The following is a 16,421-nucleotide window of genomic DNA, read 5'->3' on the forward strand; positions in this document are numbered from 1 at the left end:
ATCGGGTGCGTAGCAGGTAACACCCTTATTTTATTGAGTAAGAACCATTAAAAAAAAAGCAACTACTAAATGATCTTCTAAATCAATCAATCATACCTTTGTATGAAGGTACAAAAGGATACTAGAATGAAAACAAATTTTAAATGAGTGAAAAAAGAATTACTGAAACTGTAAAACGATTATTATTCTTACTCCTAAACCCTCATTCTGATGAAGTTTGGGGTTTGAAGGCTTCATGTTTCTGTGGCATGAACTGGCAAATTGAAATGCCACCTCTTTGGGGGTCAGTGTCACCATGCTGACAAAAGTGCCAATTTGAAGTTCAAACTTCAAATTGAAGGATCTGCCTTGGAAGAATAATGTGAGATTTAGATGTTTCTTCCTTTTTTTTTTTTTTGCGGTATAGATGTTTCTTTTCTCTAATTGCTTTATGTCTGAAAAAAGCTGTTACAACAAACAGTTGATTCACTTTATAAAACAATCTAATCATATGCTATGGGGCTAAGGAGAAAAAAATGTGAATGCGCCATCTTTCCTTACTTTTTATAGAAACTATTCTGTGGTTTCTCATAAAGCATGTCAAAAATAAAGCAGTATAATTTTCAAGTTAGACTACCTAAATGGGATATTATGACTCCCTAGCCTCAGTTGTTAAAATTATATTCTAATGTACTGACAAATAAAAGATTTGTACTAATAAAAGATTAGTACAAATAAGATTTGTACTAAAAAAGATTAGCACAAATAAAAGATCTGTACAATAAAAGACTTGTACAAATAAAAAGATTTGTACTAAGCAAATAAAAGATCAATTTTAGTCACTTAGTTCCTCAATACTTTCCCCCCACATCTGACCTCATTGGAAATCTTGTCCACATTTATGGGAGAAAAGTAGAAAAATAAAGCTAGTCTTTCAGAAAATAGAGTAGGGACATTTTAGGTCAGCATTTCAGACTAGACATTACCCCTGAGCAACCAGCCCCTGGCTAACTAGTGAAGGATTCTACTACAGTGGGACACTGTGACCTGGTCCCTCCTTTGCAACTAATTTCTGCTCATCTTTTAAGACTTAGCTCAGTCTTTACTGCCTACTCTGGAATGGATAAGACAATGAATCTTCCTACTATCTTTTGCATATCTCCATTCCTACACATATCACATCTGTGCATCTTTCTGTCCACTCCAACTGGACTAAAGTTTCTTAAAAGCAGGGACACCTTAGTAACCCCAGTGTCAGAAGACAGTATGATGTGAAGAAACTGACGAATAATGAAAGCTACAACATCAAATGGAACCCAAAAGTTAAATGGTAGTTGGGAAGGGGCTCAAAGAGTAAATAAAATCCCAGGAAGCAGGGCAGAAATGGAAAAAGGCAAGCAGCAAGAAGACTGTACTTGCTGGTAAGAGAGATGCAGGCAACCCTGACTAATTTGCCACTGAATGTAAGCCTTTCCCTATACACACACTCCATTTGTACAATACCAAATATAAATTCGGAATTATAAGAGCCCAACTGTTACAGAGGACTGATCAACCGGAACTTTGAAATAAACTTATAAGAGTGAGAATGGGGCTTCCCTGGTGGTGCAGTGGTTGGGAGTCCGCCTGCCGATGCAGGGGACGCGGGTTCGTGCCCCGGTCCGGGAAGATCCCACGTGCTGCGGAGCGGCTGGGCCCGTGAGCCGTGGCCGCTGGCCCTGCGCGTCCGGAGCCTGTGCTCCACCAACGGGAGAGGCCGCAGCGGTGAGAGGCCCGTGTACCGCAAAAAAAAAAAAAAAAAAAAAAAAAAGTGAGAATGGACATTATTATTTTTATAACCCTAACTTACTAGGTTTTTATACATTACATTAGAAAACTAAGCAATGAAACATGATTGGGCAAAGCTTATAAGATTTTTGTATTCTCCAAAGTAAAAGAATAAAAGCTATGATTTTTAGTTTTTAAAAATTTTTGTATGTTGTTTCTAATGGGCAAAGAAAGAAATTTCACTTCAAGCCTGCTACAGAAGCTTAGCTCTCTGAGTCATTTTAACTACTACTGACACCACAGAAAAAATTTACCTGAGTTCACCTTTGGTTACTTCCTGTTACCTTGGCTAACTTATCTAGTCACTTACAAAACAAAAACAGAAACACATGAAGCAGCTCATCATTAGTTACAAGAATAATGACCTAAAGCACGTCTCCATGCCTATTAGTACATTCTACCTTCATATGATGAAATAAGGCAAAATTCCTTCATGCATGAATCACTTGTTGTAAGGAATAGTAGACAACGGTGCCACATAACTTTTATGAAGCACTTTCTCCTGTAATCATGTGATGATAGCTAGTTCTTATCCATACACACCCAATCTTAAAGTCTTTCACTTTCAACTTAAGTTGGGTGCAGGTGTTTCAAAATGCTTCACTACGGACAATATCACAGGTGTACTGAACGAGACAGTAAAGTTTTTTACTGAAAGAGTGACTTGATGTTTTGAATACTCCCCATAGATCCTGAAATGACTGACAGTTATTTTCCAATGAGGTGACAAAAAGAAGAGGCAAATAAAAGTTTTTCCGAAGATAAGATACTGGTATTAGAAATGTGGCCTCCTCCTGGTATGAAATGTACCATCAAGAGTACCTCAAAAGTATACGTACTATTTACATCATTTCAATGAAGTATGTGTATGGTATGTGTATGTTCCCTGATGGATACAAGCATGTGACAGTTTGGGTGGGAAGAAGTCTGTCACAAAAAGATACCTGCCTAAGAGGCAGGTTAGTGGATTAATGCTGTGAGTGGCTACCTCACTGCCCTCCCTTTAAAAAAGACCCAAAAAACAAGGGGAGTCACCTTGTGTATTATTTAGGAATGGATGGGCAGGTAGTGCAGGTTAAAAATTTAGGAGAGGGCTTCCCTGGTGGTGCAGTAGTTAAGAATCCGCCTGACAACACAGGGGACACGGGTTTGAGCCCTGGTCCGGGAAGATCCCACATGCCACGGAGCAACTAAGCCCGTGCGCCACAACTACTGAGCCTGCGCTCTAGAGCCCACGAGCCACAACTACTGAGCCTGCGAGCCACAACTACTGAGCCTGTGAGCCACAACTACTGAAGCCCATGTGCCTAGAGCCCATGCTCCGCAACAAGCCACCGCAATGAGAAGCCCGCGCATTGCAACGAAGAGTAGCCCTCGCTTGCCACAACCAGAGAAAACCCGCGCATAGCAGCAAAGACCTAACATAGCCAAAAATAAATAAACAAAATAAATAAATATTTTACAAATGTTTTAAAAAAATTTAGGAGAGAATAAAGAGTCTTTAAAGGAATAAAAAAGCCTCACAAATGTGTGTGCCATTCTTGTGCAGGACCACAGTAACTTTGTATATGTACTGTGATCTGGGTGTAGGAATGGCAAAAAAGCACTAAGGTGCATTCTGACAAATGTGTCAGCTCAACCCACGTGACTGCTTATCATTTACATGTCAGAACGTCATAGACAGCATTTTCATAAAATCAACAAGAAGAGTAGCCAGAATTATACACAGGAACACTACAGTAACAACAGCAGCTCAGGTCCCTAATATCACGCCAGGGAACACTGAAAGAAAGTGTAGGTCTTGCATGCAGGCCAGATTAGGTACTAAACACAAATCATAGAATAAATTGAGTTAGGAAAAAGCAAACATTTCAGAATGTTATTTTAAAGTAAACAAAAAAGTGAAAAGATTGAAAAGGTGAAAATGAAAATAAATGGTAGCATAGTAAAGTGGAAAAACCAATGGACCAGGAGATGAGACTTGAGTTCTAAACCTAGTTCTACAATTAAGCAGACCTTTAGCAAATCATCTAAAAAACTAAGAGAATGGGGCTTCCCTAGTGGTGCCGTGGTTGAGAGTCCGCCTGCCGATGCAGGGGACACGGGCTCGTGCCCCGGTCCGGGAGGATCCCACATGCCGCAGAGCTGCTGGGCCCGTGAGCCATGGCCGCTGAGCCTGTGCGTCCGGAGCCTGTGCTCCGCAACGGGAGAGGCCACAACAGTGAGAGGCCCGCGTACCACAAAACAACAACAACAAAAAACTAAGAGACTGAACTAAAATAACTCTAAGGTTCAACAGTTATATGATTCTTTAAAGATGTCAAATACAAAATTAACACCCAACCAATTTCTTCCTGCTCTCCCTCCACTAAGGTTTTGTCTCATCATTCTGTGGATTTGTTGATAACTGTGCTGCCAGTTGGGGGGCTAGCGCCTTACAGTAGAACAGTTTTATTAAGGTTTTGAGTCTTATTGTGATGTTCTCACTCAATAGTCAAGGATGTTATAAAGAAGTACATTTTACATGACAATGTTCTGGAAAGAAGATTGTCAAAAAACATCTAAGAAAAGTACAATCAGGTAGCCATTTCAACATTAAGTTTTAGCTTAAATTTCAATTTACTCTTAATTGATAAAAGCATTTTTTCGATGTTCTTTAAAATACTGCAAAGTACTCAAAAAGAAAGAAAAATACAGTGCAGAGAAATGAATAACTGAAGGCCAATGCTTGCAGTGGGGGCAGCCTGTGGGTCCTGTCTCTGACAGCAATAAAAATGATCAATCTCTTAATTATACTTCAAATGGAAAAACTAGTCTGTATTCCCAAATCTTCAAGAATGTAGCAAAATAGACATTAAATAGATTTTAAAAACACACACAAACCCCTTATAGCATGGATCAAATGAATTGGAAAAATAAGATTATTCCTAAAATTACTGGGAATATCCCAGTCCAAATTTCTATAACTTGAGTTCAAAACTAAAAAGTTTACTTAACTATCTCTGTGAGGATTTACAGGAAAATGGCAACACTGGTTGTCTCTGGAGAGGGGAACTGAGTCAGGATTTTATGTACAGGAGTTGGGATAGAGACTTTTCACTAAATTCCTTTATAAACTTTTAGATTTTGGAACTATACAAGTGTATTGTCTACTAGAAAAAATATTTGATTATTTAACTGAACACATGTATTAAAAACCTTGATAAATAGGACTTGATCAAAATAAAATATTTTTTACTCTTCCAAAAAAATGAAAAGGTAAGTCTCAGACTAGAAGAAAATAATTACAAACCATGTCTGGTAAAGTACTTGTATGAAGAATATATAAATAACTCTCAAAACTCATGGATTATATGACATATAATCCATGAAAAAAATGAGAAAAGGATTTACATAAGACATTTCATCAAATATATCCATGAGTAACAATAAGCACATGAAAACACTCAACATCATTAGTCATTAGGGAAATTTTAAAAAACCAACATGAGATACCACTACACAACACTAGGATGGCTATAATAAGACAAAAAATATATACACTGATGAAGATGTGAAGAAACTGGAATCCTCATTCATTGCTGGTAGAACTGTAAAATGGTGCAGCCACTTTGGAAAAGTTCAGCAGCTTCTTAAAAAATTAAATATAAACTTACCATACAACCCAGCCATTCCACTCCTAGGAATCTACCCAAGAAAAATGAAAACATATGTCCTGTATGTGGATGTTCAGAGCAGCATCATTCATAAAGGTGAAAAGGTGGAAACAACCCAAATGCCCATCAATTGGTGAATAAATAAAATGTGATACATACACCCAATGGAATACTACTCAGTAATAAAAAGGAACAAACTACTAATTTATACTACAATATGAATGAAACCCAAAAACATTATGCTAAGTGAAAACAATCAGTTGCAATTTTGTATAATTCCCTTTATGTGAAATATCCAAAAGAGGTAAATTACAGAGACAGAAAGCAGACTGGTAATTGTCTATAATTGCCAACAGGAGCAGAAATTAGCTACAAACAAGCACGTGGGAACTCTGAGGTGATGGAAATATTCCAAAACTAGATTGTGGCGATGGCTGCACGACTCTATAAATTTAATAAAAATCACTGAATGGCAAAAAAATTATTTAACAAAAACTCTTACTGAAAATGAAAACTATATAGCAATAAAGAAGATGAGGATTATAAGATACTATTATCCTATTATTAGAGATATGAGTATGTATGACAGTATCAAAAACCTTGACTAGTATAGTACAGTGGTGACAAATGACTCAGTAAATATAGTTTACTATATTTAGTAAACTGTAAGGTTATTATAAGAGGTTATAACTTAGAGGTTATTTAGTAACCTCTTAAACCAATGAAACTTGCTCAATTTTCATAATTTTGAGTAGTGGTCAATGATCTTTTCTATTGATCCCTTCTGGAACTGGTTCTGATGGTATTTCAGATGCCCCTCTTCTCCCCTCCTTTTGAGCCTTTGTGTATTTTCAAAGTGCTAGATATACATAGGAATGCCAGGAAAGGCAAGCATATTTAATTAAGAAAAATAGTTATATTCACAGGCCAAATAGCATACATTTTGAGTTCCATATTCTTTGTTTAGTCTTTTAGGCTAGAATATCAACATTCCTCTCAATCCTACTATTTCTAATTCTACTTAATAGGCAAACCATTTCCATAGATACTATATGATTCTTGAACTGTGTGATATAGTTACAAGTCATGTAAATAATACTGCCATCACCACAACTTAGGATATATTAATAAGAAACACAGCATTATCTACTGAAGTATTACCTTTGTATTTACTAATGCCTTACCTCTTCCCATAAAGGATTTAAAGTGGCAAGTTTTAAATGTTTTTCTATATGATAAATCCAAGTCTAGGCAATATATTAACAAATACAGCAATATGCCACTGAAATTTCCCCTACAGCTTAGTGTAACCAATAATAAGACAAGTCATTCAGTAACAGGGTGATGGTCAAATTATGGTACATTGATATAAAGGACCATATGCTGGTATTTAAAAACATAGCTTTAAAGAATTTTTAATGACTATCATGTTATGTTAGGTGAAAAAAGCAGCAGGACATATAATTTTATACACACACACCCCCCTCAAATATTCAAGTATATATCTGCATGTGTGTGTCAATAGTGGCCTCTATGAGTTAGGGGTCTATAGCATTCCCCCCCCTAGTTTTCTGCATTTTCCTAGTGTTCCTTATGTTGCAAGTAAGAAAAGAGAATTGTGGTTTTTATATTTTTCCTCTGCTTACAGGAAAACAATCTTAACCTAAGCTACAAAATGAGGACTACAAAACAGGGCAAGTTCTTGACTGGACTTGTGAAATGTTAAAGCCTCAGAGAACAATGTTGAGTAAAACATTAAAGAGTAGCAAAAAATTCAAATAAAATACGTATCCATTATTCAATATTTTGAAATTTAAAATATCAACCAAAGGCAAGACCTTTTCTTTTCTTTTCTTTTCTTTTTTACTATCTCTTATTCCTTTAGAATGAAGAAACACAATGGGAGATTAAAAATAATGTTTACCAGAACTGAATTCACAAATGAAAGATGCAAGGCCCCAGAAATATGAGAGTAATTTTAAAAGTGTATTTTAGTTTGCTAAAGAGAGTGAAATTCTTATTCTCTTAGTGTCAATAATTTATAAAATAATAAGTTAAATATCAAGTGCTTCTATTTCAAAAGATGAACAAGATAATGAAAATATCTTCCTGAAGTAACTAACAACTGTTATTTATAAATATAGAATGCTTATGTTACTTCAGTAACAAAGAGAAATGAAAGAGATGTTTTAATGTTGCTGATTATATTACCTTCAGGAGCAACTGCAGAAGGACAGACTTCTTTGAGGAGGTCTCCTAGTGTATGCAATTGTCCATCTGTAGCCACAGGACGAAAAAGCTTCTGAATGAAAGGCCGTTCAGTTGTTGTCTATTCGAAAAATGAAAAAAGATTTCAAACAATTAAGTCTCTGTTGCTGCGAATTATGAACTAATAGATCAGAAATTTAAAGCTGGCATTAGCTGTCTTCTGATATAGTGTAATCAGAAGCATATAACATCACAAATGTGGTATTATGGCCCAAAATGCTTAACACAAACTCAAGTAAATCTAATCACAGGAAGCAATAAAACAAATTCAGAACGTGCAGCATTCTAAACACAGCTGGCCTGAACACTTCAAAAAAGTCAAAGGCATTAAAAAAACAAAAACAATACAAAAAGATTAAGAGAGACTGACAAGATATAACAACTAAATACAAAACACAAAAGTCTGACTGAATACTGGATTGGAGAAAGAAATTTAAAAAGATCAGCTATAAAAGACATTTTTGGAATAAATGGGGAAATACGAAATGAACATTAGATAATATTATTTTAATGTCAAATTTCTTAGGTGTGATAATGTTTATAAGGACAATATCCTTATTGTTAAGAAATTCATGATCCAGTATTTAGGAGTAAGGTACCATGATGTCTGAAACCTACAGTCCAATGGTTTGGGGAGGGGAGCGAGAAAGAGTATGTGTGTAGAAAGAGACAGCAAATGTGAAAAAATGTTAATTACTGGTGAATCCAGGTGAAGGGTATTATATGGTCTTAGTTGTTTTATTATTTTATCTTTTCTATAGGTTCAACAAATTTCAAAATAGTAGATGTATTTCCTCTGACAACTGTTATTAGCACTATGTCATAATTTATTGCTAAGAATTTCAACGTCTTACCCATTCGAAAAATGAGGTTTAATTTTCTCAAACTCCCTCTCTAGAAGCACGACAACAATGATGCAGCCTCCCCATGACAGACTGCGGAGGCTCTGGAATCAGCCAATCTATGAATAAATAGCACTGTCGTTTTTGAGTTCTATGATCTTGCACCCAGTTTCTTTGGAAATCTGGGACATTCCATACCTCTTAAGTTTATTCTGGGAATAGGAGAACTGCCAAGAACAGAATAAGTAAATGATAAGGAGAATAATACCCACCACAACTCTTAACTGGTATTTCATTTTAAGATGGTAAGTTTTTGTTTTAAGCTTCCTGGAATGAAAAATCATAAAAACCTACAGGAACAGAGTAATATCTTAATATTTTATAAGAAAATGATTTCAAATACCTAGCCACTAAAGACAAGTTTTTGGTTTGTTTGTTCGTTTTTTAATTAATTTATTTATTTAGGCTGCACCGGGTCGTAGTTGCGGCATGTTTAGTTGCAGCATGTGGTATCATTAGTTGTGGCATGCATGTGGGATCTAGTTTCCCAACTAGGTATAGAACCCGGGCCCTCTGCATTGGGAGCGCAGAGTTTTACCCCCTGGACCACCAGGGAAGTCCCTGTTTGTTTGTTTGTTTTTAAATCACAGAGGTATATACCTCAACTTCTTCAAGATAACTTTTACCGGATTTGGTAAAAAAATCATCTGATTTTAAGTGCAGACATAAACTACGATGTAAGAAAAGCTAGACGTGGTGCAAGCATGTGAGTACCTCTCCTGGCTTTACACTGTGTGTTCAGTGAATACATAATAAATGTTAAAAACGGTGTTACAATAATACAGTTGAGCATATATGGAAAGTATGAAAAAAACTAAAATTTTAATAAGTATGCACTGCATATAATGCAATTCACTTTACTAACTGAACTCTTCATTTTTTAAAAGTATGATTGAACAGGGAACTCTACTCAATACTCTGTAATGGCCTATATGGGAAAAGAATCTAAAAAAGAGTGGATATATGTATTTGTGTAACAGATTCACTTTGCTGTACACCTGAAACTAACACAACACTGTAAATCAATTATACACCAATAAAAATTTTTTTTTAAAGTGTGATTGATATCCTTCAATTTTGGAAGCTCATAGTTTTCCCACAGGTGAAACTGAGAATGATGTCATGCACAATCAAGGATTAACTATGTGAAGATAATAAAGGTTAGAAGAATTCAGAGAAAAAAGAAATGAATAGGGGACTGCAATAATAATTTAAAATAGCCACCACCCACTTAGGGCTTTCTATCTTCCAGGCAATGAAGAGGCTTTTAAGACTTTTTAGCAAAGGAAGTGACGTGATGAAAGAGGCTTTTTCTGAAGACTAATGGAAAGCAGCTCTGTGTACAATGACTTGGTGAAGAGGTAACATCAGGATGATCGGTGAGAGGCTGTCTGAGTAATGCAAGCCTATGTGATGACAACTAGGCCCCGGTCAGTAGAAAAGGAGGGGCAGGACTGTACCCCCAATTAAAAAAAAGTCAAAATGTATCATCCATGCTCTGATCTGAAAATACTAAGATTTTCAGCAAAGCCAAATAAATCTTTTCAAGATTCATTCGCCCCCTACTTAGTGACAGAACTATGAGGTGGCTTAGCTCTAATAATATAATATATATTATAATAATATGAAAAAATATGCTAAACAGGAAAGGCTGAGTAGTCTTAGCCACATATTAAAAAACAGAAATTCTCCCCTATTCCCATTCCTAGAAAAAATGGCCTGTAATTTCCCTGTACTTCTCTTTTTTCAACTCTCTCCCAAAGTGGAGCAGTTATAATAAAGGTATAACTTCAACAACCTTTATAATGCAATTTGCTTGGGGGGAGGGGGAAAGCCCACATATTCTAAGTAAATTCCGTAGAATGGTAACCAAGAAAACTCTCATCAAAGTAAACTGCTGTTTTTCAAATAATAAAAACCTTTATTAAGATACCCCAATAAAAAATCTAATAAACACTTTCTGTTTAACATTTATTCGAGTGCCTTTAAAAACCTGCATTCTCGGGCTTCCCTGGTTGCGCAGTGGTTAAGAGCCCGCCTGACAATGCATGGGACACGGGTTTGAGCCCTGGTCCAGGAAGATCCCACATGCCGCGGAGCAACTAAGCCTGTGAGCCACAACTACTGAAGCCCGCGCACCTAGAGCCTGTGATCCGCAACAAGAGAAGCCACTGCAATGAGAAGCCCGCACACCACAAAGAAGAGTAGCCCCCGCTCGCCACGAGAGAAAGCCTGCGTGTAGCAGCGAAGACCGAACACAGCCAAAAATAAATAATAAATAAATTAATTTTTAAAAATCATATTAAAAAAACATATTCTCATTCTTAAAAAGTTAGTATGTTAGAAAAGAGCCATTAAGTATCTAAGTTACACCAAAGATTATGAAAACTACTCAATTTTGAGAGTTATTTATCCTTAAAACAAAAGCCCTCCACAGACAGATCAGGAATTCAACTACTGTACAGAGGTTCTAAAGGGCAATGGGAATGAAGGGTAAATTCATGTAAATTTCTTAACAGATCTCATTAAACCTAAGTTGGAGTTAAGCAGAGAAGACTAAATTATACTAGGAAGTATTTAAAAGCTATTTTCCTTTTGAATATAGCAAGAATTTTAAAAATACAAAAACTCCACGAACATGAATTCTTTAAACTTTGATTTAGTATACATAAAACCAGATAATGCTAACAATATCCATGGTAATCTGAACCTTAGCCTGATAGATAAGAAAGCCACTGTAATAAAACTACACCACAACACTTAATCTAGCCATATATTTGTAAATATGCAAACTATTTCAGGGACTTTCAAGAAACAGAATTACTTTCTCATGAGAAATAATATGACTTGGTAAAGTCATATTTGAAACTGCCCTTGCTAGTTTTTAAATTAAATGTTAGTCATTTCTTTTTTTTTTTTTTGCGTCACGCGGGCCTCTCACTGTTGTGGCCTCTCCCACCGCCGAGCACAGGCTCCGGACGCGCAGGCTCAGCGGCCATGGCTCACGGGCCCAGCCGCTCCGCGGCATGTGGGATCCTCCCAGACCGGGGCACAAACCCGTGTCCCCTGCATCGGCAGGCGGACTCTCAACCACTGCGCCACCAGGGAAGCCCCTGTTAGTCATTTCTTAAACACATCAAATGTATATAAAATTAGGATGCTACTGGCTGGCTGTGCCCCATCCCTTCTTTACTTAGGCACCCTCATCACTGTACCAATAACTTTTTCTTGTATGAAAAAGTTATGCTGTTGATTTACCTTGGAGATATACTGAACAGAAGCAGAGGAACTAAATTTGTAAAAATTTTAAGTTAAATTTGTAAGCTTTTACTGAATCAAGTTTGCACACATATGCATGAGTATAAATGGAGGTAATATCTACACTGCAGAGTTTCTGAGATAAAATATATACACAGTACAATCATGGTACACACAACCACCTAAATACACACTAAAACACACACTACCACCGCAACATTACCACCACCACAATCAACAGTTTTAGAGCACTGTAATGAATATTTTAACTTAATACTGTCCCAATTTAGCAGACTCAAATTTTATTTCTTTTTAGTTTTAATCTACTTTCTCTAAGTTCACTTATCTAGATGCTAAAAAGTCCAGAATCATGAAATTCAGCTTATGTTGTAATGTTTTTATACGGCAGGGTAAAAAAAGCAAAGTCACTTTAGGACTTGATTCAGAGCTAGTCTAGAACTTAACACCAAAAAGCAAGATCCATAAAAGGAAATATTGATAAACTGGACCCTTATCAAAATAAACTTTTACTCTAGAAAAGATTCTGTGAAGAAGATGAAAAGACAAGACTGAAAGAAAATATCTGCAAGACTACATATCCAACAAAGGTCTTGTATCCAGAATATATAAAGAACTCTAAGAATCCAACAGTAAAAAACACAAAGAATTCAATTAGAAAATAAGCAAAAGACACCAACAGAGATTTCACCAAACAGGATATACATATGGCAAATAAGCACGTGAAAAGATGTTTGAGGGCTTCCCTGGTGGCGCAGTGGTTAAGAATATGCCTGCCAATGCAGGGGATGTAGGTTCGAGCCCTGGTCCAGGAAGATCCCACATGCCGCAGAGCAACTAAGCCCGTGCGCCACAACTACTAAGTCTGCGCTCTAGAGCCTGTGAGCCACAACTACTGAGCCCGCATGCCACAACTACTGAAGCCTGCATGCCTAGAGCCTGTGCTCCGCCACAAGAGAAGCCACCACAATGAGAAGCCTGCGCCCCACAACAAAGAGTAGCCCCCGCTCGCCGCAACTAGAGAACGCCCACGCACAGCAACGAAGACCCAACTCAGCCAAAAATAAATAAATAAAATTAATTAATTAATAATAAAAAGATGTCTGACATGTCATTAGCCACTAAGGAAATGCAAATTAAAACCACAATACAACATCCCTACACACCTACCAGCATGTCTAAAATAAAAAATGGTAATAATACCAAATGCTGGTGAGCATGTGGAGAAACGAGATCTCTCGTACTATTGCTAGTACAAATGTAAAATGGTTCAGCTCTTATGGAAAAGGGTAAGGTAGTTTCTTACAAAACTAAACATACATTTACCATATGACCCAGCAATTGTACTCTTGAGTACTTCCAGAGAAGCGCAAACATATGTTCTCAAAAAAATTGTACACAATTGTTCATAGTAAAAACAATCCCAATGTCTTTCAACAGGTGAATGGTTAAACTGTGGTATATCTATACCACAGAATACTACTCAGTAATAATAATGTAAAAACCTATTAATACATGCAACAAATTGTATGGAATGCAAAGGAATTACACTACGTGAAAAAAATCCAATCTCAAGCTTATGTACTATATGATTATACTTACATAACATTAGTAAAATGATAAAATTTTAGAAATGGGGAACAAATTAGTAGTTGTCAGAGGTCAGGGAAAGGAGAAAGTGAGGTTGGAGGCTGAGCTATAAAAGGGTAGCCTTTGTGTTGGAACAAAACTAATGAAATATGAATAAAGTTTGTGGATTGTATCAACGTCACTTTTCCTGGCTATGATATTTTACTGTAGTTATAGAAGACGTCACCAGTCGGGGTAACTGGGTGAAGAGTATGGAGATGTTTCTGTATCATCTGTTACAACTTCATGTGAAGATTATACATGTTAATTTATGAAAAGCATTTAGAAGAAGGCCTAGTGAACAGTAATTGCTCAATAAGTGCTGTTACTGTTCTTATTAAGCATGACTTGACAGTCAAAGGAAATTTATTAAACACTAACATGTATTTTATATTGAGTTGTAATATGAAATATGGATGATAAGAAGATATACTAATCTTGTCATCACACTGTTACTACATAGCATTAGGGCTGATTTTGTCGTTTTGGTAATATATATTGTATCAATGTAATGAGTTAGAAATGTTAGTTTGTTGAAAATGACAAATTACAGCTGGACACATTTGGTTCACGGACCATGGAGTTAGTGACCTTAAAGAGGAAAGAATCATATCCAATAGGAAAAGGAGATTCTATTCACTGAAACAAAGAGATTAAAAGTTATGAAAGAGAAAAATAAAAATTCAGAAAGGATACAACCTAAAAGATGCCCAGTAGATGCATGATGATTCACTTGTTTGTGAAACTTATAAACGCCCTTAATTAAAAGGCTGGGGGTAGGTGGGTCTCCTACTGATACATCAAGCAGTACCATGCATGATGACAAGGGACTCCGTTTGTTAGAACTGCTTGGATAGAATCATCCCAGTAGTAGTACCCAGGTTCAGGATCTCTGATCTGACTCGCTGTAAACTGAATCCATAATATTTGGTCCAGTGAGCCTTAGACTGGTATTCTAAGCCCTTGGTTGGGCTGAAGAAATAAATATTATATTGATACTTTATATATGTTGTAGTTCTCCAGGTACAGCAACAAGTTTTGATATCATCAGCTACTTTGTATGTTTTGCTTTTAAGTCCTATGAAAGAGTCAGGATAATTGGTTTACTATATTTGTAAATAAAATTTGATTTACAAGACTTGCTTAAGTATATCAAAGGAGTTCTGGGCTTCCCTGGTGGTGCAGTGGTTGAAAGTCTGCCTGCCGATGCAGGGGACGCAGGTTCGTGCCCTGGTCCGGGAGGATCCCACATGCTGCGGAGCAGCTGGGCCCGTTAGCCATGGCTGCTGAGCCTGCACGTCCGGAGCCTGTGCTCCGCAACGGGAGAGGCCACAGCAGTGAGAGGCCCGCGTATCGAAAAAAAAAAGGAGTTCACTTGTTAGGTTTTTAGATTTTTTTTAAAAAAATCAGCTATACTGAACTATAACAAATTAGCAATGCCTACTTATTAATAGAGAATGTTAATTAGATTTATTTCATTGACTATATAGATAGTACTATGTGTTTTAGAAGAATTAAATATGGAAAAGGAATAAATTATAAAAATATCAAGAAGTGAAAAAAATTGCTCTGATTTTTATGCAAATCTACTATATTTGTAACTAGCATAAATTGAACTGAAAGGCATTGGAAACACTAGATTTTATAAGTCCAATAAAACACATATAACTGTAAAGTTACTTCCAATATTAAAAACTCCACTAACTAGGGCCATCAAAATCAGTGCATTTTCACTTGACACAATTTTAAAATAACTAAATTTACTATATTTTAAAAGCTTTACATAATAAGTAATGAAGCCTTCATTATTGCCAAAATGGTGACATGATGAACACCAATAAAACTTTCCTTATATCCGTAGAAAAAACCCACAATATATACTTTACTTTTGAGAATCATGTGGCCACTGATATTCCATTAATCCTTGTAATGTGACAAGCATTACAAGGATATAAAGATAAATAAACTGAAACAAAGAATATTACATTTATTTCCTGTCAATGTTTTTTTAAAAAAAGGATTTGAGATTGCTTGTAGCAAAAGCATGCATATAATAACAATAAAAACTATTAACACATCTTTGTCTTGGATAGAATGATCCCATCTCTTATATGCAGAATCCAAAAAATAAAAACAACAAACCAGGGGCTTCCCAGGTGGCGCAGTGGTTGAGAGTCCGCCTGCCGATGCAGGGGACACAGGTTCGTGCCCCGGTCCGGGAAGATCCCACATGCCGCAGAGAGGCTAGGCCCGTGAGCCATGGCCAGTGAGCCTGCGCATCCAGAGCCTGTGCTCCGCAACGGGAGAGGCCACAACTGTGAGAGGCCCGCGTACCGCAAAAACAAAAAACAAAAAAACCCAACAAACCAAGCTCACTGATCCAGAGAACAGATCAGTGGTTGCCAGAGGCGGGGAGTATGGGGGTGGGAGAATTGGGTGAACTGTTTTTGTTTTTAGTTTACAGAAATTGAATGAGGGAAAAAAAGGACTAATCCTGCTACAGTCTATAACATAAATTAAAATTGGAAGAGATTGGAGAATTGGGGAGTCTCTTTGGTTAGCTTGAGAAATAATGAGGATAAGAACTTGTGTGGTGGCAAAGAAAATGGAGAGAGTGGATATAAGGGATGTGGATAGATTGTGTGATCTGAAAATAGATTTGTTTCCTTAATTCATTTGTTTATTCTTACTTTAATTCACCTCTTTTCTGTATCAGGCAGTTGTTAAAGGTGTTCAGCAGAAAATGAGCAGGGTTACTCCCCTCACAAAGTTCTCTGACCAGCCCTGAGTAGCTCTCCTTTAATCCAGTAACTCAAAAATTAGTCCCACCCCCTAAGAGTGCTCACAGCCTCCATCCAGAAACATTCCCTCCACATCCTTTCAA

At 36.7% G+C, this 16,421-nt stretch overlaps 1 protein-coding gene across 7 annotated transcripts in view; it reads right to left on the reverse strand.

Moving 5' to 3' along the window:
* The window catches only part of ATG5 (autophagy related 5), a 119,889-nt gene that overhangs the window by 10,608 nt on the left and 92,860 nt on the right, over positions 1-16,421 (reverse strand). For all 7 annotated transcript variants that reach the window (XM_079939929.1, XM_079939931.1, XM_079939930.1 and 4 more), the window contains one exon: positions 7,674-7,791. In XM_079939929.1, coding sequence (XP_079796055.1) covers positions 7,674-7,791 — 118 coding nt within the window. The remainder of the gene's footprint in view (positions 1-7,673; positions 7,792-16,421) is intronic.

This window comes from Stenella coeruleoalba (genome assembly GCF_951394435.1).
Source record: "Stenella coeruleoalba genome assembly, chromosome: 12".
In the NCBI taxonomy this organism is placed as follows: Eukaryota; Metazoa; Chordata; class Mammalia; order Artiodactyla; family Delphinidae; genus Stenella; species Stenella coeruleoalba.